A 27,196-nucleotide genomic window follows, 5' to 3' on the forward strand; every position below is an offset into this window, starting at 1 on the left:
ATAAGGTGAGTTACCGTCGACAGGTTTATTGGGACAGAAAAGTTAACGATAGTTACGATTTTTATCTCAAGTAAGAGATAGACTGTATATTGAGAACGGCCGTTAGTCATATATCAGATAGACTCATCACAATATATCTGGAACCATAAGGCATGTAGACTTTAAATTTGCTAGGAATGTTCCTTTCGCCGAGTAGAGAAAAAAGAAAAGGGGATTCCACAGTTTTTATTATGAACTGAACAACGTCTTTCGGGTCAGCTAGTTTATTAAATGTATATATGGTATATGACATAGGACTATTTTCGAATAGATATGCGCTAGAATAGCTTTTTTTATGAAATAAGAGACGAGACGAGCAGGACTTTCAGCTGATGGTAATTGATACACCCTGCCACTTAAAATGCAGTGCCGCTCAGGATTCTTGAAAAACCCCAAAAATTCTGAGCGGCACTACAACGCTCGTCACCAGAGACAATTTAAATCTCATTTGCCCACTAATTTCACTAGCTACGGCGCCCTTCAAACCGAAACACAATAATGCTTACACATTACTGCTTCACGGCAGAAATAGGCGTTGTTTAATTATTGTAAACGTGGGCGTTACGTACGTTTTACACACACATTTACTTTAAGCGTCATCTGGTAGATTCTTTATGAAATAGCTTAAACGACGTCTTGTACAGTCGTATAAGTTATATAAAAAGTTCCACGACTAAAGCATAGATGGCGCCTTAAAAAAAGCACAATTCTTGTAAGTACTAATAGACAAACAGAAAGCATATATAGTTATAGCATCCCGTTGATATTCTTTGGGTACGGAATCCTAACAAAACCGTGTAGCTTCCTTATAAACCATAGGCCTAAATACATTTTCAAGTGAATACATGTCCTAAATTGGGTTCAAATCGTGATTATATTTGAATTCAGCACGCACTTATCAATACTATACACACCAATTTTCCCCAATATTCAGGGTGGTGGAGGGTGATCGCTATACTATGGTATCATTTCAGGCACACAAAGATACGTGTACAGATACAAGCGCACGCAAACAGGTCTATGGAAATTGAACTTACTGTGACGCATTCAATAACGGCCGTTTTCATTAACCTATCTGTCCTTAGTTTTTGTAGCTCAATCTACGGTTTTCAATAACGTATCTCTAGTAACGGATACATTGCTGTCACCGTTTAATGACAAGATCTTATCTATCCATAGTTATGTCCAATATAGTTATAGTACAATGCTATATGTTAGTATGTTATTGAAATGTACGTAAGCGTAAAAGGATACATTTGTCTACGTCTAGTAACTTTAACTAAGGTTTTTGAAAACAGCCGTATGTGACGAAGCTCAATCTAGGGCCACATTGCTGTCACCGTTTAATGACAAGATCTTATCTATCCTTAGTTATGTCCAATATAAAGATAAATTTGTCTTACCTCTAGTAAGTTATACTAAGGATAGATAGGTTATTGAAAATGGCCGCTAGACATGTATATAATGTAAGATTAAAACATTAATATTTGAATATATAATGTACCACCAGCCCATCAAACAAAACTTAAAAAATCTATTAATGTTTACAATCACGTTGTATATACGTCATTGAACGTTTATAAATTTTTCATTAAAAAAAGGTTTTACTTTATCGAGAACATCAATTTGACGCAAAAAATAATCAATCAAATTTGACATTATTAATATTAAAACGCGTATTGTATATTTGTTATCTTTTTTCCGCTGTTTTCTAGATATTATGTTTTAACATCTGCTAATTTTGTATAAATATTATTTATATTGTGTTGCATAACATCATCATATAATTTCTACTCGTGATAGATTTTCGTGGACGGGTAGAATGCCTCATTCAGAATTTTGGCCATTTACATGTAAAATTGACGAAAGTAACGGAGATGAACCACCATCTGTTTTAGTGAGTAGATTCCTACCTCTACTACTTTTATTTTTCTGTACATGTATGGACGTACTATCTGACCCGACAAACGTTGTTTTGCCATATATTTTTTTTAGAGTTGACCGTTTCTTTGATATTGCTTTATTTTTATAAAATAAACGTAGCCTAAGTTACTCCTTATTAAATCAGCTAACTGCCAATAAAAGTCGCCGGATTAGCCGGAACAAACAGAGACAGATCGACAGACAAAAATTGTAAAAAAAAATATTTTGGTGTATGTACATATATTATATATTATATTATATTATATATAGTATATATTCATAAAATACATTTAGTAAAAAACTGTTACTTCAATATTACAAACAGACACTCCAATTTTATTTAAATGTATCGATAATTAACATATAATTTTTATAAATTATAGTCTATATGTTATTCTGGTGTGTAAGCTATATTATTGCAAAGTTTCATCAAAATCCATTCAGTAGTATTTGCGTTAAAGAAGTTCAAACATACATCCAGATATACAAACTTTCACATTTATAATATTAGTAGGATTGGTATCGCAGTGGCTATTTGTACGGGTACTGGACGAAAAAATTATATTTATTCGTACATTTATTCAATTTTTTTTTCAAAGTTGAAGTAGCTCAGTCGGAAAGTGGTTTTTTTTTTTATTTTATGATTCCTTTTTTATGTATTAAAATCTTATCATAACGCATTTGTCTGTTTTTTAATTAACTATTCAATGATCTGTGTTTTATTTACGTGTTTACCCGTTCAGATGTTGTAATTTTTTTTCGTTATTTTCTTGAAAATTGTGTATTGTAATAAGATTAGTAGCACTATAAACATGGACCAAATCTCTATCACTATGATTTATAAAAATTGGTTAGGTTAGGTTATGATAGAACAGTTAAAATAACGAGAACCAAATTGTAGGCGTTTCCCCCCATTAACAAATTAGGGATGGGGGAGGTAGACTTTTATTTTGGTTTTCTTAAAAACTGTGTATTACGTTGTAATAAGAGTGGTAGCACTATAATCGTGGACCAAAGCTCTATCAATTACAATTCAATAAAATTGGTTAGGTTAAGTTATGTTACAACAGTTAAATTTCATTCAATGATGTCTTTATTCTCTCTAATCCGATAATCGGACGACTAATTAAATTCATTTGTCCAGTTGCCGGACGAATAGCAACAGCCTAATAATGAATTGTTTGTCCAGTACCTGTATTAATAATTATAAATTGTTCGTACGGTAACCGTATTAAATATTATAAATTGTTCGTACAGTACCCGTATTAATAGACTCAGCCTATTGATATAAGTGAATTGTTAAAAACACGTCTACAATATCTTAGTATAAAATGAGTTTTGTCTAACACTATTTTTTGATTTTTCTATTATAATAATACATGTAAAATTGGGTACAAATAACGTTAACGCCAAGAAAGCGGCTGCTAATAATTCAATATTTGTTTTTTTTTGCAACAGGCACTACATCAGGGGGATATTCAGGACAGACTAATAACAATAAAATAAAACGGACATTACCTTTCAGTTTCTTAGAATTTGTGCATCTCCTAGTGTTAACTGTTAAGATTTACATTCATTTTATAGAAACGACCAAGCTATACTGTGTACACATACAAACATGTCGTTACATTGTCATGGGCGGTACGTACCACTTACCATGAGCTGAAATCATCCTGCTCATCTTTCAACTTATTGCCATCAAATAAACATACAAACACACCTGTCTTCCAGAGGGGTCAGCCCTTACCAATTCCTTTATCCGCGTTACTGTCTCATGTCAATGTCATGTATCTGTTTCGTTTACTTAATGTGTTCTAAGAACTTATCCTTAAAACAATTTCAACAATTTTAACAAGTTTGTGATTAACACTTTATTATTACTTATTTTTACATTGTTGCATCGTTTTGAAAGTTGTGTGGCGACTGTGCGACAGGCGACCAAATACTGGCCTCCACGTGCTATTGCTTCACCACGAAATCGCGTCCGCGCACTCACCGTTTAAAACATGGGGGCTTCCTAGACACTACACCGTCAAAGTCACGGCTCACCCCCTTACTTAGTACCTTAGTTCTGATCGCTAGATCAGAAAGAAAAAAAGAAAGAAAAAAATAAAAAGAAGTCACACGGTGCTAACCGTGTGACTTCTTTTTATTTTTTTCTCACGGTGCTAACCGTGTGACTTCTTTTTATTCCGTAAAATAAAAAAATCAACTGAAATGGATCCAGTTTTTGTCGCCGGCAGATGCGATAGTGGGGTCCGTAGGCCGTTGAAGAGGTGTCTGCCGCAGTCTGGAAATAGTTTATCGAAAACGGCTTAGGTTGCATGAGACTGTGTATACACACTGACTTTCAATAGATTTAGTAAAATTAGTCTCTCCATATAAGGTGTTTTTTTTATTTCTCAAAACTTTTTGAATGCCCCACGTATGTCAAAATCACGTCTAAATACATATATACGAGTATACACGTCTAAATATATATATATTGAGAGGCACGGGTGTACTCGTGTGTCGTAATCTCAGTCAACATTTTAAAAGACCGTCTCAACATAGTTTAACTTGAATTATAACACAGCTGTAGAATCTGTAGGTGATAAAAAGACTACCTATAGCTGAAGACAAAAATATAAAAGAAAAAAAATCGTGTGTCAATCTTTTTTTTTGTTCACACTAATCTTTGGATTTCCTGGACAGACTTTCATTAGATAAATTTCACGAATGCCTTCCTAATGTAAGCCGTAAACTGGAGCAACGTTGAGGGTGTTTTTGATCTAAAACGGAGTAAAAAGTGATGTTGATTCGAAGTTTATTAACGTCGGGACAAAATAAAGGCTACATAATATTATGCACGCTAGATTCAGATATATTTATTTGCTCCTAGTTGATGTCGCAGGCAGTAGCTAGCATTATAATTAAATCTAAGGATGGAAGAAGCTCCGTAATGTTATTCGCCAGCAAAAAAGGTTCCATCAATCGATAGTGCATTCAATTCATTCGATTCGATTGCCGTTCATGCCAATCACTTCATTATAGGACATTTATTTATGGGAGAAGAGGTCAAACGAGCGTACGGGTCATCTGGTATTAAGTGATCACCACCGCCCATATTCTCTTGCAACACCAGAGGAATCAAAGGAGCGTTGTCGGCCTTTAAGGAAGGTTTTTGCGCATTTTTTGAAGGTAACCGTATTGTATTGTCCCGGAAACACCGCACAAAGAAGATCATTCCACAGCGTTGTAGATCGTAGAAGAAAGTTCCTTGAAAACCACTTGCAGTTGCACTGTGAAGGACCGCCACACATACATATAGTGGGGTTGATATTCTTATTTGTGGCGTGTCGTGCGAAAGTGTTATTCGTTGGCAGGAACAAGGTGAAACAGCTCTTCGGAACATTTCCCGTGATAAATACGGTAGAAGACATACAATGAAGTGACGTCTCCACGCAACGCCAGCCGTTGACAGAGCACTGGGTTCCCAATAATTCTAACTTTGTTGCACGCGGTCAAATGGATCGAGCTGATACTGTGGTGTGCCAGACTAGAGACGACATCAATACTCAATAATAATGTGGCCGGACCTGCGCCTTATCTTGTGGAGCGCTAGGCTATTAGTGGGCTGGCTTGAAGTATTACCGTGCTCTACTTGTGACGCCCAAAAAAGTGGGCCCTGTTTGCTGTGCCCAGTGAGGAAGCTGGTGGTCCACTTTCATAACCTCTCAGTAAGCCCAAATGGTGAAAGATTTGAGAGAAGCGCCTTGTGCCATACGCGATCACAGGCCTTCGCTATTTCCAATCTTACTGCCAGACCTTAGTATACCAGAAGATCACCTGCCCACCGACCATGTCGACAGACGTACTGTCGGTTGTTGATCAACTTTTAAATTTATTATGTACATCTATATATATCCCTTGTAGTCATAAAAAAATATGTATATTATTAGAATGGAATGATGTTAATTATTGGAGTGTACGTTCAAATATATTTCTTTCTTCTTTTAATTAAAATTATGTGATTTACAGCAAAAGCAGATTGTTGATATGGAGGCCCAGGTAAAAGAGATGCAGTTTGAGCTGTCTGCTATCAGGAGAGACAGAGTGAGTGTCTACAAGCCAATAAACAATAACAAATTATTTTAATCATTCGCAGATTTATTTAATAATAAAAGTTTTTTCTGTTCAAAGAAACTCTAACATCAAACTTATTACTAACAAAGTATTTAATTAAAGGCAGGTCTTCGTAGTACAGTACAAGGCACACCACTGTCATTTACTTCAGTTTATACTTTTGCAAATATTTTATTTTAACGCCATGGCGGCCATGTTGGACTGACTTCTTGGTTTTGTTAATTTTAGCCAATGACGTTGTATACATATAGAAATGCACCTCATACAAAATCAAAACCGAATGCCAGATGCCAAAAATTTCACATCAGTGTGACATCAGTGGAGTAGCAATTAGGTATTTTTCAACACAGACGAAAAAGAGGGTTGCTATTAGTTTTACGTTCGTCAGTCTGTCTCTATTTTCCGATGAAGATCTCTTCAGTCGGAGGTTTTTTACGTTTTTAATCAACAATCACACTCATATAATAAAGGGGAAAGTAATGCCTCTGCTTGTGGCGGTGACGTGGGGCGGGTCGTTCCCTTCCCTAAAATATGGTCGGGGGAGGCGATGGCTGGTCCATGCGTCATGCTCGTGAACGGGTGCTACTAGTGGTGGCTGGATGATCTCATTACGGTATGTGTGGATTGATGCATCTACTATACTCAATAACTCTTGTGTTTATAAGACGCATTTACTTTTTTTCTTTTATTGACTTACTCGTGTAAGCCTTTCAGTTTCTGACATTTGAGTATTTTTGTTGCGTCACTTTGCATATATTGTAATTGAAATGATCTGTAAAACAATTAAAATGTAAATCTTGACTTAAAAGAGTGGCAACGAGTTACTTGCTACTTATTCTCATTAGCTCAACCCTTTACGAAGTAGCGGTAAATTCAATAAGAAACAATTTTTTTTTGACATTCATAAGTGTCATTTCCATAACCCACATGAATAAAGTGTTATTGAATTTGAATTTGAATTTGAATGTTGATTTACTGGCTTGTATTTATATTTGTTCACACTTTTGCCGTTCCGTTATCAGACTGCGAATGATATGTCCATATGTATAGAACGTCATTGATTTTAGCTGTCAAACCAAGCAGTTTATGATAAACGAACCGCTGACAGACGAAAAGACTGAATTATCCCGTATTCAGGTACAGGTATGGGTGGATACAACACTATTATGCCCAAAAAAAAAATTGAAAAACAAAATTTATGATAGATGCGGGGCTCGAACCCACGACCTCCGGCGTTCCGTGCCAGTGCTCTTACCAACTGAGCTAACCGTTTCGACTGACGTATCGTCATAAAATCTTGAATAACTTGTTCAACTCTCAGGTTGTGGCTTCATCTACAGGATCTACTTTACAGTTGATAACCTGCTCAACCCCAATATGTATATTAGGAAATTGACTTAAGACGTTGACGTCGCTCTTGTAAATCTAAGCAATTTGTTATGTTTTTTTTTAAACTGATAACCCTAGGATTAATACACAGAATAAAATTTGAAAAACAAAATTTTATGAACGATGCGGGACTCGAACCCACGACACTATTATGTCTAATGCCTTGTGCGGCATCGGGTTCCACTAACCCATAATACTTAACTTGCTTGCTAAAGCTTTGGCACCGCTATCGCAACGCACATCGCTGCGGTATCAGTGCTCGACACACCATCTTATTCAAAACGTCTAGAATGGTCTCTCGTTGTCATTACGTCGCAGTATGCGTCAGCTGTGAAGGGCAAGGTGAATGCAGTGGGGAGCGGGGACTACGCAAGTCGAGGCCAGCGACGTCACGCTAACCTACTGCTTGTGGAGTGTGATAATTAAAAAAAGTATTATAAAATTACAGATAATTTATACGTCTAGATAGCATCTTTCTATTAGACCACCGATAAAAACAGGCCAGGAATATTAGTTTAGTAAACGTGACAAGCTATGTCTTACACTCACGATTTGTATGGCACTTTGTGTTAGTGTGCCTGAATTGCTCAAAATAGTTAGGTTAGGTCAGTACTAAACTCAATTTTTTCGTCATTTTCACAGCTTTCATAGTCTTTCTAGTCATATATACCAGTATAAATTATCTAAGAAAATAGCCTCTCAACTTTTTCGCCACAATCAATTTAATGTCTTTTTATAAAAAATTCCCAACAATCTTCACAATTTCATGGTTATGTTGTAACCATGAAAGATGTTTCTTTGTTTGCTTTTATATCTTTTATGAAGTGAGTAGGTACCATAAATTCTACGTAATTCTCCTCAAGCAAAGCACAAGTTTCAAAAATATTATCACTGTAACCGAGTCTACGGAAAGTCTGTGCCGCAGCTTGCGTTAGGTCAGGTTAGTATCAAAGACCAAAGCTGTAGAGCATGATATGCCGGCACAATTAAAAAACCTTATACTTCTGTTGATAGTAGATTGAACCTTATTTACACGGCTTATTTATTTTGGTGCAAAACTTGTAATGCCTTTGATTATGATAGAATCTGTATTATACGAATCATCATAATATTACTACAAAATGTTGCAAAGGTAGCTCTAGCTGTGAATCTGTTTGGAGTAGACCGTCAATTGGTATCGAGCAAGAGTGTGCAGTCTGTCAAGTGGCGTCTGCATCACCAGATCAGTTACGGCCTACATCTGATATTAAGACGGTAGAACCATTTGAGCTACAAGCAGCTGTCACCTTGTATAAAACGCAAGGCTTGTTGATATAGTAGCTGTAACGGTGTATCACTTTCTATGTGATTTACCGGACATTCTAATAATCATAATAATTTCCGAGAATAGTTGCTGTTTTTATAATTTATATATCTGGACGACCGAGTCTTGCTGGGATTTTTAAGAATGTACAAAACTTGAACAAAAAAAAACTAATAGGACATCTGGATTCAAACCGGGGTCTTCTGCTTTCCGGATCAATGTCCCATCTGAGCTATTATAGTCTTGTATAAAGTGGTGCAATTTGTAACTGTTATTGTAACGTTATGATAGCTATATCTCATTAAAACAAGGATATAACTACATTTCTTAAAATTGAAACCTAGCTAGATCGATTTCTCGCCCCGGAAACTACCTGTATAATAAATTTCATTAAAATCGTTGGAGCCGTTTCCGGGATTCAGATTATATATATACAAGAATCGCTCGTTTAAAGGTATAATATCCGGACGACCGAGCCTTGCTCGGATTTTTAAGAATGTACAAAACTTTAACAAAAAAAAAACTAATAGGACATCTGGATTCGAACCGAGGTCTTCTGCTTTCCGGATCACCCAATGTCCCATCTGAGCTATAATAATCTTGCATATAGTGGCGAAATTTACCTTTGTATTCTAATGTTATTGTAGCTGTTTCTCATTCAAACATGGATAAAACCATTTTTTTTAAATTGAAACCTAGCTAGATCGATTTATCACCCCCGAAATCCCCTGCATACTTAATTTTATGAAAATCGTTGGAGCCGTTTCCGAGATTCAGATTATATATATACAAGAATTGCTCGTTTAAAGATATAAGATATATTATAAGATATTATTATGGGGTATTTTTAACATGTTAACATATGTTATTTATTAACACGGCTTTACTAAGGGTTTATCGGTGTAGGTACCGACTAGTATATATAAGTCTGAGACATGTTTAATTCAGTCTGATACATTGACAGCGTTCACACCAACATTAAACATACATGTTTTTAAGAAGTATTGCTAATTTCGTTGAAGTTTATGTATACATTAAACTTCAGAACTGACGGTAGATTCAATAAGAAAAATATGTTTTTGACATTCATAAGTGTCATATCCGTGACCTAACTACATGAATAAAGTTATTTTGATTTGATTTGATTTGACGTGTCTTCTACAAATTTACCTACAAGTCCACAACAAGTATAAAACATGAGATCATAATACTAGTAGTTGACAAACAATTTCATCATACAAGTATCATACAAACTTTTTTCCTACGACAAGTTTTATATTTTTTTTTTTTGAAAACATTGCATACAACTTGTATTTTGAAATTTGTGTTTAATATGGTGTAAACGTATAATATGGGTGGTGTACACGAAGAGTTATATTGTAAGCCGGTTGCACTCGTTACATTGACCGTCTATTAATCTTCTTTTAACAGCACAGATAATTGAAAATATGTGTATCAAATAAAATAATAGGAAGTAGGAGAACCAAACTTACCGACATAGTCAAAATGTTTGCGAAAATAAAGTGGCAGTGGGCATGGCATATAGCTCGATGGACAGATGGCCGTTGGGGCAGCAAATTCCTCGAATGGCTACGACGTACCGGAAGACGTGGTGCTGTAGGCCCGCTAGATGGACCGACGATGAGCGCAGGACCGTTCGTCGTGGAACTCTTTGGGGGAGGCCTTTGTCCAGCAGTGGACGTCTTCCAAATAAAATCATATAAGGCACGATCAGAAAATGAGAACGAGCTATTTACTTTAACTAAATGCATTATTGTCTTAAATAAAAATTTCTTTAGTATGTTTTTATTTCTAATAAAAGCAAATTTTGTTAAACAGGCTTCTCTGATTGAACCTATGAACAATGTCAACGTGGCATCAAAACTAAACAACTATCACTTGGACTCACAAAACCCACCTCAGGTAACAGAATATTGCTAATATGAAGAATATTTACAACTAGCTGACCCGACAGACGTTGTTCTGTTCATTATATAAAAAAAACTCTTGCGGATGGAATTTTGGAAAATTCTGATGACCTCTACTCGACGAAAAGAATTTTCCTACCAAATTTCAAGTCTTTAGCTCTAATGGTTCCAGAGATATCGTGATGAGTGACTATATACGTGGAAATCTCTTATATATACATATAGATTGGTTTCGAATGCATTTGTTGCATCCTTCCTACTGACACCTGTCATAATAGTGCTCAGTAACATTTCCTAGGTAATAAGGAATATTTCCTAGGTAACCTTTGATTGCATTTGTAATTAATAAGATGGTCATGGGATGCCTGGGAAATGTTTGAAATATCTGTTTTTTGGTTGCTTCGTGTTGGAATACAATTTAAGGTGCATATTATCTGTAGTTGGTTTCTTGTAGGTATTAGTGTTGTAATGTACTTGTAGCAAATTGTTACTTTCTATAGATATAAGTAATTGTATGTAGGTATAGAATTTAATGTTAAGATTATATTTATTTTATAAAAAACTGAAATAAGGCGTAAACTAAGATAATACATTGAGGTCAAACCTCTGTGGTTTTTACAATCTATTTTATTTATTCACATTTTGTAATATATGTATTTCGATAAATAACCAAAAAAAAAAACAGTGACGCCGTCTGCAGAAAAGTCTCCAAATAAGGAATTTCCCTTAACACATGTATCGTTTGCAGAGGCAAAAATATAGGTAAAGGCTTATATCTCTGCTGCGCTCCAATAGTTTCCGCAGGCGTAGTTGCAAAGTGCGGACACTAATACTACGCCCAAGTGGTCGTACTCGAGCCAGTCTCGAACAATGTGACGTTGACGTGCCACATGTTCTGTTAAACTTTGCTAATAATTGAAACTAAAATGCCGGTTTGCGCAGTAAAACTTTCTAAAAATAATACAACAAGATATAAGAAAGACGCTGCAGTCATATATCATCTGTAAGTATTTGGTATTTTATTAATTTCAATGTAAAATAACGCACATAAGCATCTAATAGTTGCCGTAGTGAGAAAGCTCTTATTCTTAGGTAGTGCGGTATCTAGTTGGAGCGCAGCGGAGACTAATCCTTAATCCAAGGGTATAGGTTTAGTTAGTTAGTTTAGCTGGGCTGATAACACACTTAGCCTCTTGATTGAGCCATTATCCGTTTTTTTTAAAAGAAAAATTTCTTCTTACTCCAACCAGCCCAGATCATTCCAGAAGTCTAGCAGTCTTTTTAAGTTTCTGCAGGCATCTGGAAGCGATGCTGGTGATTGGAGTATTTGTGCCCGTTGTTCGGCCACAGTGCTGCACTCTATAAGAACATGTTCTGGCGTTTCCTCTGCCTCCATGCATCCTCTGCACAAGGGGCTGTCTGTTATATACAGATGCTTGTTCAAGAGGCAGTGACCGCGTAGCATCCAGTAGCCGCTACGGTCGCTAAGTGTTGTAGACTCTGTAGTTTTGATTTTAGTGTTATCAGTTGTGTCTTGGGCCACCATACAACTGATCCATGGGTAAAGGAAGGACTGATGACGGATGTGTATAGCCATAGTACTATCTTTGAACTGATACCTCATCTTTTGCCTATTAGCCTTTTGCACTGATAGAAGGCAATACAGGCCTTCTTTGTTTTAGCTTCTTCGATGTGACTCGCCCAGTTTAATTTGTTATCAAGGATGACGCCCAGATATTTCACTTGATTTGACAAGGAGAGTTTTGTGTTAAAGAATTTTGGTGGTTGGAGATCCGGTAAAGGGTTATAGGTTATAAGGATCAACCAATCTTGTCTGCAGATTATACTTGTATGTCAGCGTCTTACAGAATGCACATCTAGTAGATTAGCTTCAAAAATGGAATGATAACATTTGGAGCACTTAACATTGATATTATATTTTTTATAATATAAGTTTGTATTTCTTTATTATCTGAACGTTTTGGGTTTGATATTAATAAAGTTTTCGTTCGTTCATTGATAATAAAATGAAAAGTAAATTATAACGTAAATTAAGTTATCTTTATTTTTATTTTTAGCTATCGAAGCTCAAAGAGGAATTAATAAGAGCAAAAAATGTCGCAGACCAGGAGAGAAGTCGTCGAGAACAGTACGAAAGTAAATTAAGGGATTTGGAATCGAAGCTTAATGACCTCTGTAATACCGGACTTATTGAGGTAACACTCAATATTGGAATCTCTAAGGAATGATTCGTTAACTAGCTCACGGTAGAAATACAGCAAATTAGTATTTTAAACTTGACACCGCAGCTAAAATCCGTCATGCAAATCACTTTTTGGTACTTATTTCTGTTGGTATGATAGCTCATCATTACGGATATTAGTTCACCTGAGGCAATATCATTCATAACGGAGCATGGCGAGAATGCATTTAGCATAAATTTTGGAACCCACTGAAAGAAGTGGCGTATATCATGGAAACTTATTAATAATTGTAGAACGTAACAAAACTAAGATAAAATCAAAATCGTAAGTAAGTCTAAAAAAGTGGGAGAAGAAGGATATACTTAAAAATTAAATATTACCTTAAATTATTAATCAATATCTATTGTTCAATCAATAATTTGTATCTTGGGTCTATGCGTACTTATTGTGGCCAACAGCTAATAATTGAGGGTTCACAATTCATTCTTTTTTCAAGAAGGTAGGTATCGAATGTTTTAAAGATACTTACAGATTATACTATCAAAAATCGATAATAATCTTATTGAATCTTATTGAGAATGACTGATTTGAATAGGTGTAGATAGTTTGATGGTGTCAGAACATCCGTATAAAAAATGACTTATGTCAAAAATAATGTAGATGTCAATAATCCATTGCATTGCTATCATTGAGTATTGCTGTCATCTCTGGTCTGGCGCACCCCAGTATCAGCGCGATCCATTTGACCACGTGCAACGCAGAGCAGCTCGAATTTTCGGGGACCCAGTGCTCTGTGAACGGCTGGATCACTTGGCGTTGCATAGAGGCGTCGCTTTATTGTGTGTCTTCTACCGCATTTATCACGGGGAGTGTTCCGAAGAGCTGTTTAACCTGATTCCTGCCGCCGAATTTCACCATCGCACGACACGCCACAAGTTAGGATATCATCCCCACCATCTGGATGTGTGGCGGTCCTCCACAGTGCGGTTTTCAAGAAGCTTTCTCCCTCGTACTACAAAGCTGTGGAATGAGCTTCCTTGTGCGGTGTTTCCGGAACTATACGACGGTACCCACCTTCAAAAAAAGCGCGTACACCTTCTTAAAGGCCGCCAACGCTCTTGTGATTCCTCTGGTGTTGCAAGAGAATGTGGGCGGCGGTGATCACTTAACAACAGGTAACCCGTACGCTCGTTTGTCCTCCTATTCAATAAAAATAAAAATGAAAAACAAAAAAGAAATTGCACAACACGTTCCGTGAGTGCAAGATGACTTATTTTTATTAAATTATAATAATTTATTTCTTTTGACTCCCATACCTTAGCGCCTCAATAATTTTTGCATAAACATCTTACAAACTTCAGTATATAAATTATATAAGCTTATACTCGTACGATTCTTAATTTTTAAATTATGTGGGTCCATTCTCGCCATCCTCCTTTCCAGTAGTTCACTTCAGCATACTGCGTACTCAGGTCGTAACTGTAAGTTTCTGGATTTTCATAAATAATGCCTAATCATAATTAATGCGTTTAAATTGAGTCTCTTGCTGTCAGACAACCGATGAAAACAGGCCAGGAATATTAGTTTAGTGTGCGTGACAGGCTACGTCTTACACTCGCGATTTGTATGACACTTTGTCTTAGTGTGCGTGAATTGCTCAAAATAGAGGTTAGTTCAAAACTCAATTTTTTCGACGTTTTCACAGCTGTCACAGTTTTATATTAATCTTATTTTGATTATATCATAACTTTTTATAGCATTTTCTCACTATTTGGGTACTTTTGTATTATGTAAAGCAGTTTTATTATGAAAATAAGGGACAAGGTGAGCAGTACGCCGAGCTGATGCTAAATGATACGCCCTACCCATTACACTGCAGTGCCGCTCAAGATTATTGAAAAACCCAAAAAATCGGAGTGGCACCACAATTGTGCTCGTCACCTTGAGACAAGATGTGAAGTCTCATTTGCCCAGTTCAGACCGAAACACAGTAACGCTTACACATTACTGCTTCACGGCAGAAATAGGCGCAGTTGTGGTACCAGCTGGTAAAAGTGGTAGTTCCTCTAGTCTTCCTGAGGGATATCTTAAATGTCATGTTGTATCGTATTGACCGGCTTCAGGGCTTGTATATCATATATCTCTTATCCTTAACATTCGGAAATATCAAATTAACACAGTGGAAGATCAGGTCCTGGTTCATAAAGCAAAAGTGTGCCTCTCCAAAGAGAAAATATTTATAATTAATGTAATGTCTGCGTTTGTCAATTAATTTTCTATTATTATTTCTTATAATTAAAAGGAAAGTAAAAAAATGTTAAATAATGAAGTTTCGGCCTTAAAAATACAAATAAGAGACTTGAAGGAAGAAAAAGAAGATTTGAAAAGTACTATTTCCGAGAAAGATGAACAGTTGCAAGAATATAGAGCAAAGGTAAGCTTTAAAAACTTCGGATTAATATTTTCTTTCCAAATAAATACTGTATAAGCCATTGACTTATATACTAGCATATAGACGACCTGACAAGCCGATGATGTTTTAATATTCAAAAACACTAATGAGCACATGTCAGCTTGGCTGACTGTTTACGACTTGGCAATAAAAATCGGTTATAGTAACTCTAGATTTTCTTTTTATTTTTAATACCTCTGTATCTCCGTTTAAGATATTCTTCTCTCTCGCATTCTTTGTTTGTCTATACGTTAATATATTGTAAATCTATAATATGATGTAATTATGTACTATGAGACTAAGGCTGAGATCTATAGGACTTAGACTTTGTTCAGACTTTACATACGTAAAACTTAGCTGATTGTGATGTAACGGCGAACTTGACCATAGTATTTGGCTGTCTTAACACAAACTCTGTATAATTTCAGCTAATGATTATAAAAACGAAATAAAAGATTATGCTAAGCTTACATCTAGTTATGTTTTACGTAAGTAGGAGGTTACAAGTGGGAGGCTCTTTTGCACAGGATGCCGGCTAGATTATGGGAACCACAACGGCGCATAGTTCTGCCGTGAAGCAGTAATGTAGCATTATTGTGTTTCGGTCTAAAGAGCGCCGTAGCTAGTGAAATTACTGGGCATATGAGACGTAACATCCTATGTATCAAGGTGACGAGTGCAATTTTAGTGTTCAGTGTTTTTGGGTTTTGCAAGAATACTGAAGGGCATTGCATTGTAATGGGCATGACGTATCAATGACCATTAGCGCACCGTCCTGCTTGTCTCGTCCCTTACTGTCATAATTATATAATAAGTCTGAGTAAAGTCTCAATTAGGTACGCTCTATAGATGTCAGCCTCAGTTTAGAAATAACATTTACAATAAATAAATTAGATAAAGATTATTGAGCTATGTTAAGCTATCCACACAAAAATGAAAGTTTCACAAGGTATAAGTTATATTTCTCTGATGTAAATAGTTTAATTATACCTGTATACAATATTGTTGATTAGTATCTTCAAGCGGAGCAACAAGTCGAAGAGTTGAAACGACACGTGGATATGATTGAATACGATAACACGCAGGTGTCGGAGCAAATGCAGATAGAAATACAAAAGATGAAGGTATCGGCCAGTTTCATCTCTATCTCTCAATATATACTAACTAGTCGTTCCCGCCCGCTTCGCTGGGCGAATTTAAAAGGGATTTAAATTAATAAAGGAACGTTGGAATTCGAAAAATAAGCGTAGCCATAATGCATCTAGGATACATTTTGCATCGAATGATGGTAGTTTCATGTCGATACGATCATAGTTTTAGGCGCGAATGAGCCTCAAACAAAGACCATTTTCATTATATACGAGTATATAGATTGTAGATTAATAAATTAACTTTCAGTACCCGATTTAAATATACCTTTATTTAAATTAGATTAAATTCACACGCGTTTATTTAGCCGTATTAATGTACGATAGGTTCTTACGAAATTTTACTGACAATATCTTTTTGTAATTCTATTAATTTTTAAAATTTTGTCCTTTTCCTTCACATTTTTTTTCGTTTTTGTACTGATCTTAAATTGATAATTGATGAATCAATAGAAGAGGAGCAAAATGATGCGTACTGATATTAAGTAATCACCGCCACCCACATTTTACTTCTACAACACCAGTAAAATCACCGGCCAGCCTTATAGAAATGTGTACTTGTACGCTTGTTTCAAGGTGCCTCCTTTTAAGACATTGTAATCCTAAGCCTTATTCCTTCGTGTCACATCAAATAATATGGTCTCAATTTATTTTTCTAGCTGAGATGAAATTTTTATTTATGTATTTATACAAAACAGATGCAATTTCAAGAGAAACTCCAAGAACTAGCACCTTTACCCGATCTACTAAAAGGTTCTCAAATTCAACTACTAGAAGCAAAGCAACTGCAGAGATTAGCTGAAGATAGTTCACAGGAGCTCTCGTCGGAATTAAATAAAGTTAAAGAAAAAGTAAGAAAAATACTTTTTTCAAGGTTATGTTCAATATATAATAATGAACAGCCACTATAAAGTTAGTTATAAACTGATACTAAAACAGTCAAAGACATATTTTGTCGCCTATATGACTTACTAAGAAATCTGTAACATACACTTCCTGTCTTTTTGTGCATTTCTGTTCACTTTTAACTGAAGAGAAGCACAAGTAAATATGAAAAGAAGCGACTTCTCAGACGTTCGATTTGATATTCAATCGTTTGTAACCGATTGTAAAAAGATAGCAGAATACCACTGACACAACTATTGAAGTCCTAGAGACGGCTAACGTGAATACGTTTTAGCGATTTTCGGATAGTATCGTTTCTTGAACGTGCGATTTAAATCACGTGAATACGAATCGTAGGTGAACGACAAATGTAGCTGCGATATAGCTCATGTAAAATTACGTGAATCGGGCCGCAGTAGGACGAAACTCTCTTCCACTTACAACTGAACCAAGGAGTGAACATCATTGCGCAGTGTTTCACATCAACACGACATGAGGACCTTCAAAATAGTACATACAACATTTAAGGGCAGATTCGTTTAATTACGTTGCAAGTGAACATGATAGAGGTGATCACTTATCATCAGAATAGCAAGAAATGTGAGTCTAAACTTTTCCTCCTATTTAGTAAAAATAAAACTAGATAATATGCGGCTAGGTCTACGTATTTACGTACTGACATAATATTAAGTGCTACCTAATATACCCCTATAGCCTAGTGGTTAGTGACCATGCCTACTGTGCTAGATAAGAGGTCCCGGGTTCAAATCCTGCCCGGTAGGTGCAATCATTTATATGATGAATATGAATGTTTGTTTCTGAGCCATGGATGTTTATTTGTATTAGTGTATGTTTGAGTAAGTATATTGTATTAAATATATCGTTGTCTTGCACCCATAGTACAGGCTATGCCTAGTTTGGAGGAAGATAATTTGTGTAACAGTGTGTCAGTATTATTATTATTATATGACATTTCATAAATCACGAAACTTTATTTATTAATATTAACAATTTACAGCTTGTCATCGCTGTAAACAGCCTGAATCAAGAAAGAGCGGAGAAAATCAAAATTATAGAAGAGAATAAAACTTTAACTCTTGATATAGAAGAGAAGATAATTGCTATCGACGATCTTGTTAGAAATGTTGACGATTTCAAGTAAGTCATCGAATGCAATAAGTTTACAATTCGTTTGCTGGTATTTTTTAATAATTAGATAAGTTAACCGAGTGTTATATTTCGTAGCCAATGCATCACTGCGGCTTGACGTTCGTGACGTGACGCGAACAGTTTTTATACTTGTATCAAAACTCAAAGTAACACTTCCAGTGGATGTTTAACAGCACTAATAGCAAATCACACTGAAATTAACGGCTGCAGTGGAAACAGTTTGTCCTTGTGTGTCTTGTTGTGGTCCGAAGCACTATCTGCTGTGCAACCTGTTAAAATCTCTGTTCCTATTGAGTTTCAATTCAATGCCGTTAAATCGTGTTGGGTTTTCTTACGTGTTCTGCAAGTAGACTCGCAAAATCATACCCACGAAATTTTGCATTTTGAATAAACAATTTTAATTTTAAGAAATGGTATTATGATATTTTATACCAATAGCCCAGTTTTGGTACTTTCGGTAGAAAAATGTATTTAGATTAAATTCGTACTTTTATAATATACAGATGACAATAGGTTAAGTGACAGACTATAAAAATGGATCGGGAAAACCCGTAAAAGCTACCAACGCAATAAAAAAGAAAATATTATAATATTCAAAATTAGTCTTCAGGTTTACCACATATAGTTATTTAATGCAATCACATGTTCTTAACAAATTTAAAATTTTCAAAGATGTTGTAATTTATTTGTTATGATTTCGATAAGTAGTGGGCACAGCTATCTTGTTGGTTGTTTAGTCTAGATTGGTTGTAATATGCGTGTCAACACCAAATCACTGGACTAAAAATATTTAATATTACATGAGTTTATTTGTTTATTATGCGTATACTCCTTAACTATAGAGCCAATAGTGAAATTTTAGACACAAAATGAATACGAAAGGACACACAAGGTTACATTTTTTCCCAAAATTTTAAGATATCCCCAATCTGCGCGACTACTAAGTCAGTGCGAACGAAGTCGCGGGCAAAATATATTCTTAATATATTACAACATACTATCACTCTGTTGATTTTCCTACACACAAATGTTTATCAACATCATGCAAGCAGTTCGTTAGCTATTAAAGAACATACGAACAGACAAAAAGACAAAAACAATAGAATCGGTGTCAGTAGATCATGAAACGTCGGTTGATCACAAAGTTTCACGAAAAAAATCGTAATTATTTAGCATCTGTGAGCACACCATTCCACGCGAGCCCGCTTCTGCTTCGCTGTCAGTTCATGAGGGCTCCGACGAAAAAATTTACCGAACTTTCAATTCTTTGTGTAAAATTTTCTGAATTTGGCTCATACCAATCCCCAATAGTCTTCGAATTGTCTCATAGGTAATCCGCGAGTTTTCTTCAATGAGCCGCTTAACAGCAGCCGCATTATTATCGTTAACGGCAGTTGAAGGCCGCCCTTCACGAAATTCGTCATGTAAAGAAACCCAACCTCTCTCAAATTCAGCAAACCATCGCCTCACGGTGCTCAAGCAAGGTGCTTCTCTCCCAAAAGCATTTTGAAGACGAGCGGCACAGTCTTGCGGAGAGAGAGAGAGAACTATAGCCTGTACTATGGGTACAAGACAACGATATATTTTAATACAAATTACAATATACTTACTTAAACATACATAAATACGTATAATTTCCTCAATTGACAAATGATTTGTTTTTTTGCAAGAGGGTTGCAACGTTTCAAATAATATAACATTCGAAATTCAAATGTTCCGATTAGCAAGAAGTGTTTAGTGTGCCTCGTGTATTACACTTCCTCCCAATTTAGTTTTTAAATATTTACAAAACATTAAATGGTAATACATAGGGTGCACTAAAAGTAACGGGAATGGAATATTTCCACTGTTCCTGTCATATTAAAATCTTTTTAATTGAAAACTCCTTGCTTTTAAAAATCGAATACCATTTATTTATTTAAAAAAAGATTCTCGGTCTTGCCACAAGGTCTTGTCAGACTTGCTTAGTCGTTGAGAAAATGGAATTGACTCGAGAAAACTCTAGACTAATGATTTATTATGACTTTCAAAGTGGTTTAAGACAAAAACAGTGTGTTGACCGGATGATTTCTGCATTTGGTGATGAAGCCCCATCCAAAACCATAATTTATCGCTGGTTTGCTGAATTTCAACGTGGACGTGTCAAGCTCAGTGATGATCCCCGTCAAGGTCGTCCAAAAACTGCAGTTACCAATGAAAACATTGATGCTGTGCGTAAGCTGATTGAGGAAGATCGACATGTGACATACCGCGAAATTCAGGCAACTTTAGAGATTGGCATGAGTCAAATACAAATAATCTTGCATGAACAATTAGGTGAAAAATTTGTTTTCCCGATGGATACCGCATTTGCTCTGTGAAGAGCAAAAAGCGGCTCGCGTTACTTGGTGCGTCAAAACTCTCGAAAGATTCCACGCAGGATCCTCAAATGCTGTATACAATATCGTATCAGGTGATGAATCTTGTACGCGTACGAACCCGAAACAAAAAACCAGTCACGAGTTTGGGTGTTCGAAAATGAGTTAAAGCCAACAAAAAAATGGTGGCTACGTTTGTCTCCAAAACCGGCCATTTTGTGACTATTCCTCTTGAGGGACAAAGAACGATTAATGCAGAATGGTATGCTGGCATTTGTTTGCCACAGGTCGTTTCTGAACTTTGTAAAGAGAACTGCAACCGCCGCATCATTCTCCATTACGACAATGCGAATTCTCCCGGCGCGCACAGAACAAGAGTTTTTAGAGCAAGAAAACATAGAATTATTAGACCATCCGCCGTACAGCCCCGACTTAATCCCTAATGATTTCTTTACTTTCCCTAAAATAAAGAATAAATTGCGTGGTCAGAGATTTTCATCACCTGAAGAAGCTGGGGACGCCTACAAAACGGCCATTTGGGAGACCCCAACTTCCGAATGGAATGGTTGTTTCAATCATTGGTTCCATCGTATGGAAAAATGTGTCAAATTTCGCGGAGAATACTTCGAAAAGCAATAAATACATTTTTAAATAGTAATGTTGTGTCACTTCCTTGAGTCCCGAAATTTTCAGTGCCGCCCTCGTAAAAGTAGGTAAAGGCATACGGTGGGATTCACCCTTAGTAAAGAAATTTGGAATTATTAATATTATCCATTCCCATATTTACTAGACATATCTGTTATAACTTGCGTACCTGTATGTGTATAATTTGTTATAGACTGTATGTTCTCTGAAACTAAATAAATAATATAGATACATAATATTATTATTTTAGTCGACAAAAAAACCTAATAACCTTTAGTAATTAAGCTGTCTTTGAATGCAAATTATGCTTTATACTTAGTTTTAAGTTACTTACCTATCGATTGCTTATTATTGATGCTGCAGGAGTATGCAAACTAACTGACCTATTCGGTAACAAACGCTAGACCACCGTTATTCATTAACGTCCGTTTTCAATAACGTATCTCTAGTTACAGATATTTTGCTAACACCGTTTAATGACAAGATCTTATCTTTCCATAGTTATGTCCAATATAGTTATATTATTAGTTATAGTCGCTAGGTTATTGAAATGTAAGTAATTGTAAAAGGATAGATTTGTCTACCCCTATTATGTTAAACTACGGATAGATGCCTGAAAAAGGCCGTAAAACAACTATGATCTGCGTTAGAGTTAGAACATGTTTAGTTGATTATAGAATTTTACAGAAATCTAATTTAACTATTAATTTAAAATAATATGAATTATTAGATGTAAAGTACTGAGATTGGAGGAGAAGTTAGTTCAAGAAGAGGCAAGGTATAAAGAAAAGGCAGATGAATGCACTCACCTACTCAAAGAACTAGACGAGCTGAGGTCTGAGAATGCTAGGTCCTTGGCGAAATGTAGAGAGCGGTCTGACTCGATGCGGCGGCATATGCAGATGCAGATATCTGAGCTGGAGCGTCAGTTGGTTCAGAGCAGGGCGCAGTGCAGGTCCTGTCAGAAGGAGAGAGATGACGTTGGTATTCGCTTATTAAGTTTTAGTTATAAGAAAACCATATTTTCAACTTTGTAAGCCCTTCCAGTAAAAATAGGTGGGGGAAAAAATTCGTCGCTTTAATATGAAACTCGATACATTTTTTTTATTCATTTACTAACATTTAAACACATTTTATATGTGCCATTTCGTTTGATGACTTTCTGCCATCTTATGGGCTGTGATATGATCTCGTTGTTGTAGAAATTTTGGGACTTTGCTCCAAAAAAACGCGGCAAGTAGTTTCGGCAGTCCTATCTTAATGTTATCCTGACATAACCCAACTAATTGTCAAGCGGCCGAAACAAGTGGAAATCTGAAGTTTCAAGGTCAAGTGGCTATGTAACGGATGCATTAACACCTACCAGAACCAAACCTTTTTTGTTGAGGGGCAAATGTGTGTGGTTAAACCTTATCGTTTTGTGTGATGATTTTGACTGGCGGTAAAAACTCATAATTCGATTTGGCAAACACACACTGTTCTGCCACAGTCTGTGAATTCTGACTGACTGACCATTGACCACGACCTTTTCAAACGTTGTTGTCATACGTGATCTACTTTCCATCATCAGTTATCAATCTCTACAAAAACGGCTCGGTTTTAATACTACTCAAATAAGATATGATCGCAATTGAGTTCACTGGCTCGTGTGACACCGTAATGTAGCTAGCTTTTTTTAAAATGAGTCTTAACTATTTCAATATCAATTCCGACTTTCACTATTTCAAAAATGGCGTCCAATTACCCACTATAGGGCGAACAAAGCGAGGTGGATCTTTGACATGAAAATTTCTGGATTCAAAACGCATTAAAAAATGTGGTACTACGTTTGTGGCGTCCGTGAACTGTTCCAACTTAACAGAAATTTATGTTTCGTTCAAAGCATTCAAGGAAGTTGACGGCCACAGCGAGGTGCCGAGCGCGAGACAGGAAGCTGTTGGTTAAACATATCTTATACATGAGGCTTACTTCATCAGATCGTATCGTGTACTATGTTACAAATAAATCATTTATATAAGACGTATTTAGCTAGTCAAAGCTGATGTTCGTTTCGATAGTAAAGGTTTTTTTTATTACAATAAGGGGCGAAACGAGCAGGACGTTCAGCTGATGGTAATTGATACGCCCTGCCCATTACAATGTAGTGCCGCTCAGGAGACTTGAAAAATTAAAAAAATCTGAGCAGCACTACCACTGCGCTCGTCTCCTTCAGACATAAGATGAAGTCTCGTTTGCCCAGTAATTTGACTAGCTACGGCACCCTTCAGATCGAAACACAGTAATGCTTACACATTTCTGCAGAAATAGGCGCCGTAGTGGAACCTATAATCTAGCCGGCACCCTGTGCAAAGAGCCTCCCACTGGAAAATAGTTCCGTTTTGTAAATAAGTAGTAAAGTGGTTAGACAATCAATTTCGTTGTCCTAGGGATAAACACTAGATTATAATGATCTTTTCATGAATTTAGTATGTAACTCTTGGTTCATTTCGGGATGCATTTGGTGTAACAGCTTTGTATCATTCATTGCAGGTCTATTAATACAAATTAGTTTTATTTATTAACTTTTTTGTTTGTTTTATACCATGTAATTATTCATTGGCAAAGACTGGTAATTGAATGTAACACATCCTAACCGGAAGAAAGGTCGGTTGGCCTTCCTAAGATCGTCCACGGTCAGTGGCTGTGTGTTCGCGCCGGTAAAGTGCTCCTTTGATATTATTTAATCTGCCATTTTATATAATAATAAATTTAGTTAAGCAGTTCTCCGTCGGGCGCAGTAATCGTAACGTTGCCCAGTCACGACATGTTGGGCACTACGGGCGCGGAGTTCACTTGTTCCCGTGTCGAGTGTCAGCTGTTCGATCCTGTTGCGTGACAATTTGTATTTAGTTGTAAGCACTGACCAACTACAACTACAACTAGACTGGCGACTGTCAAAGTGCTTTTGTGCCTCTTGGAAATTCGCCATTTTGGCGCTGTTGGCCATGAAGCGAGAGTCTGCGGTACTAAAACTAGTGATGACAACGGCAGCAAACATCGATAAATGGTGCGAAACTTTTACAAAAAGTGTTCGTCTTTATTCGCCTGAACGGACTGGCAATCCACATTGTATAGTCACGGGACGACGAATGACAAAATCACAACGATCTCACGGCGGTAAATTAACAGAAATACGAGAATTTGCTGGATTATTGAGTAAAAGTTACTCAAACTTCGAGTGCCGCGACAGAATGTGTTAGATGATATATAGATAGGTGTAGCGGTTCGCAGGATAATCTTCATTTGTACCGGCTAAGTTGCAAGGAAAACGCTGTTAGGGGTTAGGGAAAGGTTGTGTTTTATTTGTGCGTTCTCCTCTCCTCGACGTTCTGCTCTCACTGTTATAATGATTGTCATCGTCATCAGCACCACATCACCAACACCACATTCATCACCTAGCGTATCTTGTAAGCGATTACAATAATAAGCGGAAAGCCGACGGAATGCAGCGATTTGTGGAATGACACCTTCTCCCGATTGACTTCTACTCTATATCTACTAATCACTACACCTCTGACGAAAGTAAATTGAGCAAAAATTAATAATTTATTAGGGAATAAATTACAAATATTATTAGCTTAATGAAATATTTTTGATCATGTTTAAAATATTGAGAGCTGTCATATAGTTTTTCTATATTCATTAAGTACCCAATATTGTTCACCTTTAGAATATGCAACAAACAAACAGTACATTTGGCATTCCAAAACCGCGCGTTATACGAAGAACTTCTGGCCGCGTACAGTCACGATGTGGAATCAATTACCGGCTGTTGTTTTCCCGAACCGATACGACTTAGCGACCTTCAAGAAAAGAGCATAATATCAGCCTAAATGATGTACGGATGTCATTGGGCGGTCGGTTTCTTCGCCACCTCTTATCACGTGCGCTTCTTGCCCGTTTTCCCCCACTTATATAATCCGAGAAGGTGTAGAGTTTGAAGAATATAATATAGTTTCTGTATGTAAATAACACATTTTACAATTCGTATTAACTTTTATTAACTTAACAGTTTTCTAACTTTCGTTCATATTGTAGCCGCTCGACAATTTAGTAAACCCATACAAAATTTTCCAGATTCGACAACGGATACAAATACAAACAAATAGTCTTCAAGAAAACTTTGGCCTTGTGGAAATTCGACTCCGGGATTTTCAGAATCAGATTTCTTCATTGAAAAACAGCTTCGCAGCCATGTTTTCCAATGATGAGGAAAATACTGATTGGCTGGCAAATCAGCAGTAGAAATGCATCCTAAATACTTGTATATCATGATAAAACATATTTAAGATGCATTAAATGAGTTTTTCATTGTTTTGTAACATCCATCTGGACTACTTATTCCTATTATTAAGTCCAAGACTGCAATCTGGTGAGTTATTATAAATTCAATAACAATATAATTCCACTCTGCTCTTACATATTATTAAAATAGCATCAAATTCGCATTTAAATCTGTGACCAAAAATTTAATCCCAAGTATAAAAAAGTCATCAATAACATAAATTGTAAAAAAAACCAAGTCTCGCATCTCAGTTCTTCTACTGTAAAAAGTTGTGAGATCCATGTATTAAATACCAAGTCGTATAATTTATTCAGTCCCAACTTAATTAATTACACAATTAGCTAAAAAACTTGTAACAACATCTTATAGTGATCAATATTGAAAATATTTTATGTTTTAAATAAATAGATTAACTTGCCTTCGCAATAAATTGTATTTTAATGAAAAAAAGATACATTGACATCAAAGTATCTTTTTTGTAATAAAATACAATGTTCCTCACAACTAATATATATATTAAATTAGATGGTTTAGTCATGTTACAATTTTTGACAATTCTGGACTGTAAATGCATATTAGTCTATTGTATTCACAAATTGTGGATTACTGTGACTTAATACATCCAAAGTCGACATTACTTAAGTGTAAGCCGCCCAAACATGTAACTTTGTAATTCCATATATTTTAAATAGAAATGGAAATAGTAATATATTTATTCACCATTGGGAGTGACAATAACATAAAATATTGCAACACTTGGTAAACCTCATGAAGCTACATCAGTTCGTAAAGGGCCTATGGCCTGGGTTATCTGGAGTTATCACAAACCGTCTCGTGCGCAGGTTCGACGACTTTCAGCCTCCCGAACAAGCCGGATTCCGAACAGGCTGCACCATAGACCACATACATACGCTGCGGTGGAGTATAACCTGCCACTATTCTTGGCGTTCGTGAACTATGAAAAAGCCTTTTTTTTATGGAATAGGAGGACAAACGAGCATACGTTACCTGTTGTTAAGTGATCACCGCCGCCCACAATCTCTTGCAACACCAGAGGAATCACAGGAGCGTTGCCGGCCTTAAAGGAAGGTGTACGCGCTTTTTTTGAAGGTACCCATGTCGTATCTTCCCGGAAACACCGCACAAGGAAGCTCATTCCACAGCTTTGTAGTACGTGGAAGAAAGCTCCTTGAAAACCGCACTGTGGAGAACCGCCACACATCCAGATGGTGAGGATGATATCCTAACTTGTGGCGTGTCGTGCGAAGGTGGAATTCGGCGGCAGGAATCAGGTTAAACAGCTC

General features: G+C 36.3%; 1 protein-coding gene across 1 annotated transcript; it reads left to right on the forward strand.

The window, feature by feature from the left end:
- Window positions 1-1,712: 1,712 nt before the first annotated feature.
- LOC126978475 (myosin-9-like) lies at window positions 1,713-25,933 on the forward strand. Its single transcript, XM_050827299.1, has 10 exons — window positions 1,713-1,936; window positions 5,983-6,057; window positions 10,619-10,702; window positions 12,786-12,923; window positions 15,214-15,345; window positions 16,377-16,487; window positions 17,210-17,362; window positions 18,415-18,554; window positions 22,299-22,548; window positions 25,685-25,933. Exons 1-10 carry the CDS (start codon window positions 1,862-1,864, stop codon window positions 25,850-25,852), a joined length of 1,326 nt encoding a protein of 441 aa, XP_050683256.1. The 5' UTR covers window positions 1,713-1,861; the 3' UTR covers window positions 25,853-25,933.
- Window positions 25,934-27,196: the final 1,263 nt, after the last annotated feature.

This window comes from Leptidea sinapis, chromosome Z (assembly GCF_905404315.1).
Source record: "Leptidea sinapis chromosome Z, ilLepSina1.1, whole genome shotgun sequence".
Classification (NCBI taxonomy): Eukaryota; Metazoa; Arthropoda; class Insecta; order Lepidoptera; family Pieridae; genus Leptidea; species Leptidea sinapis.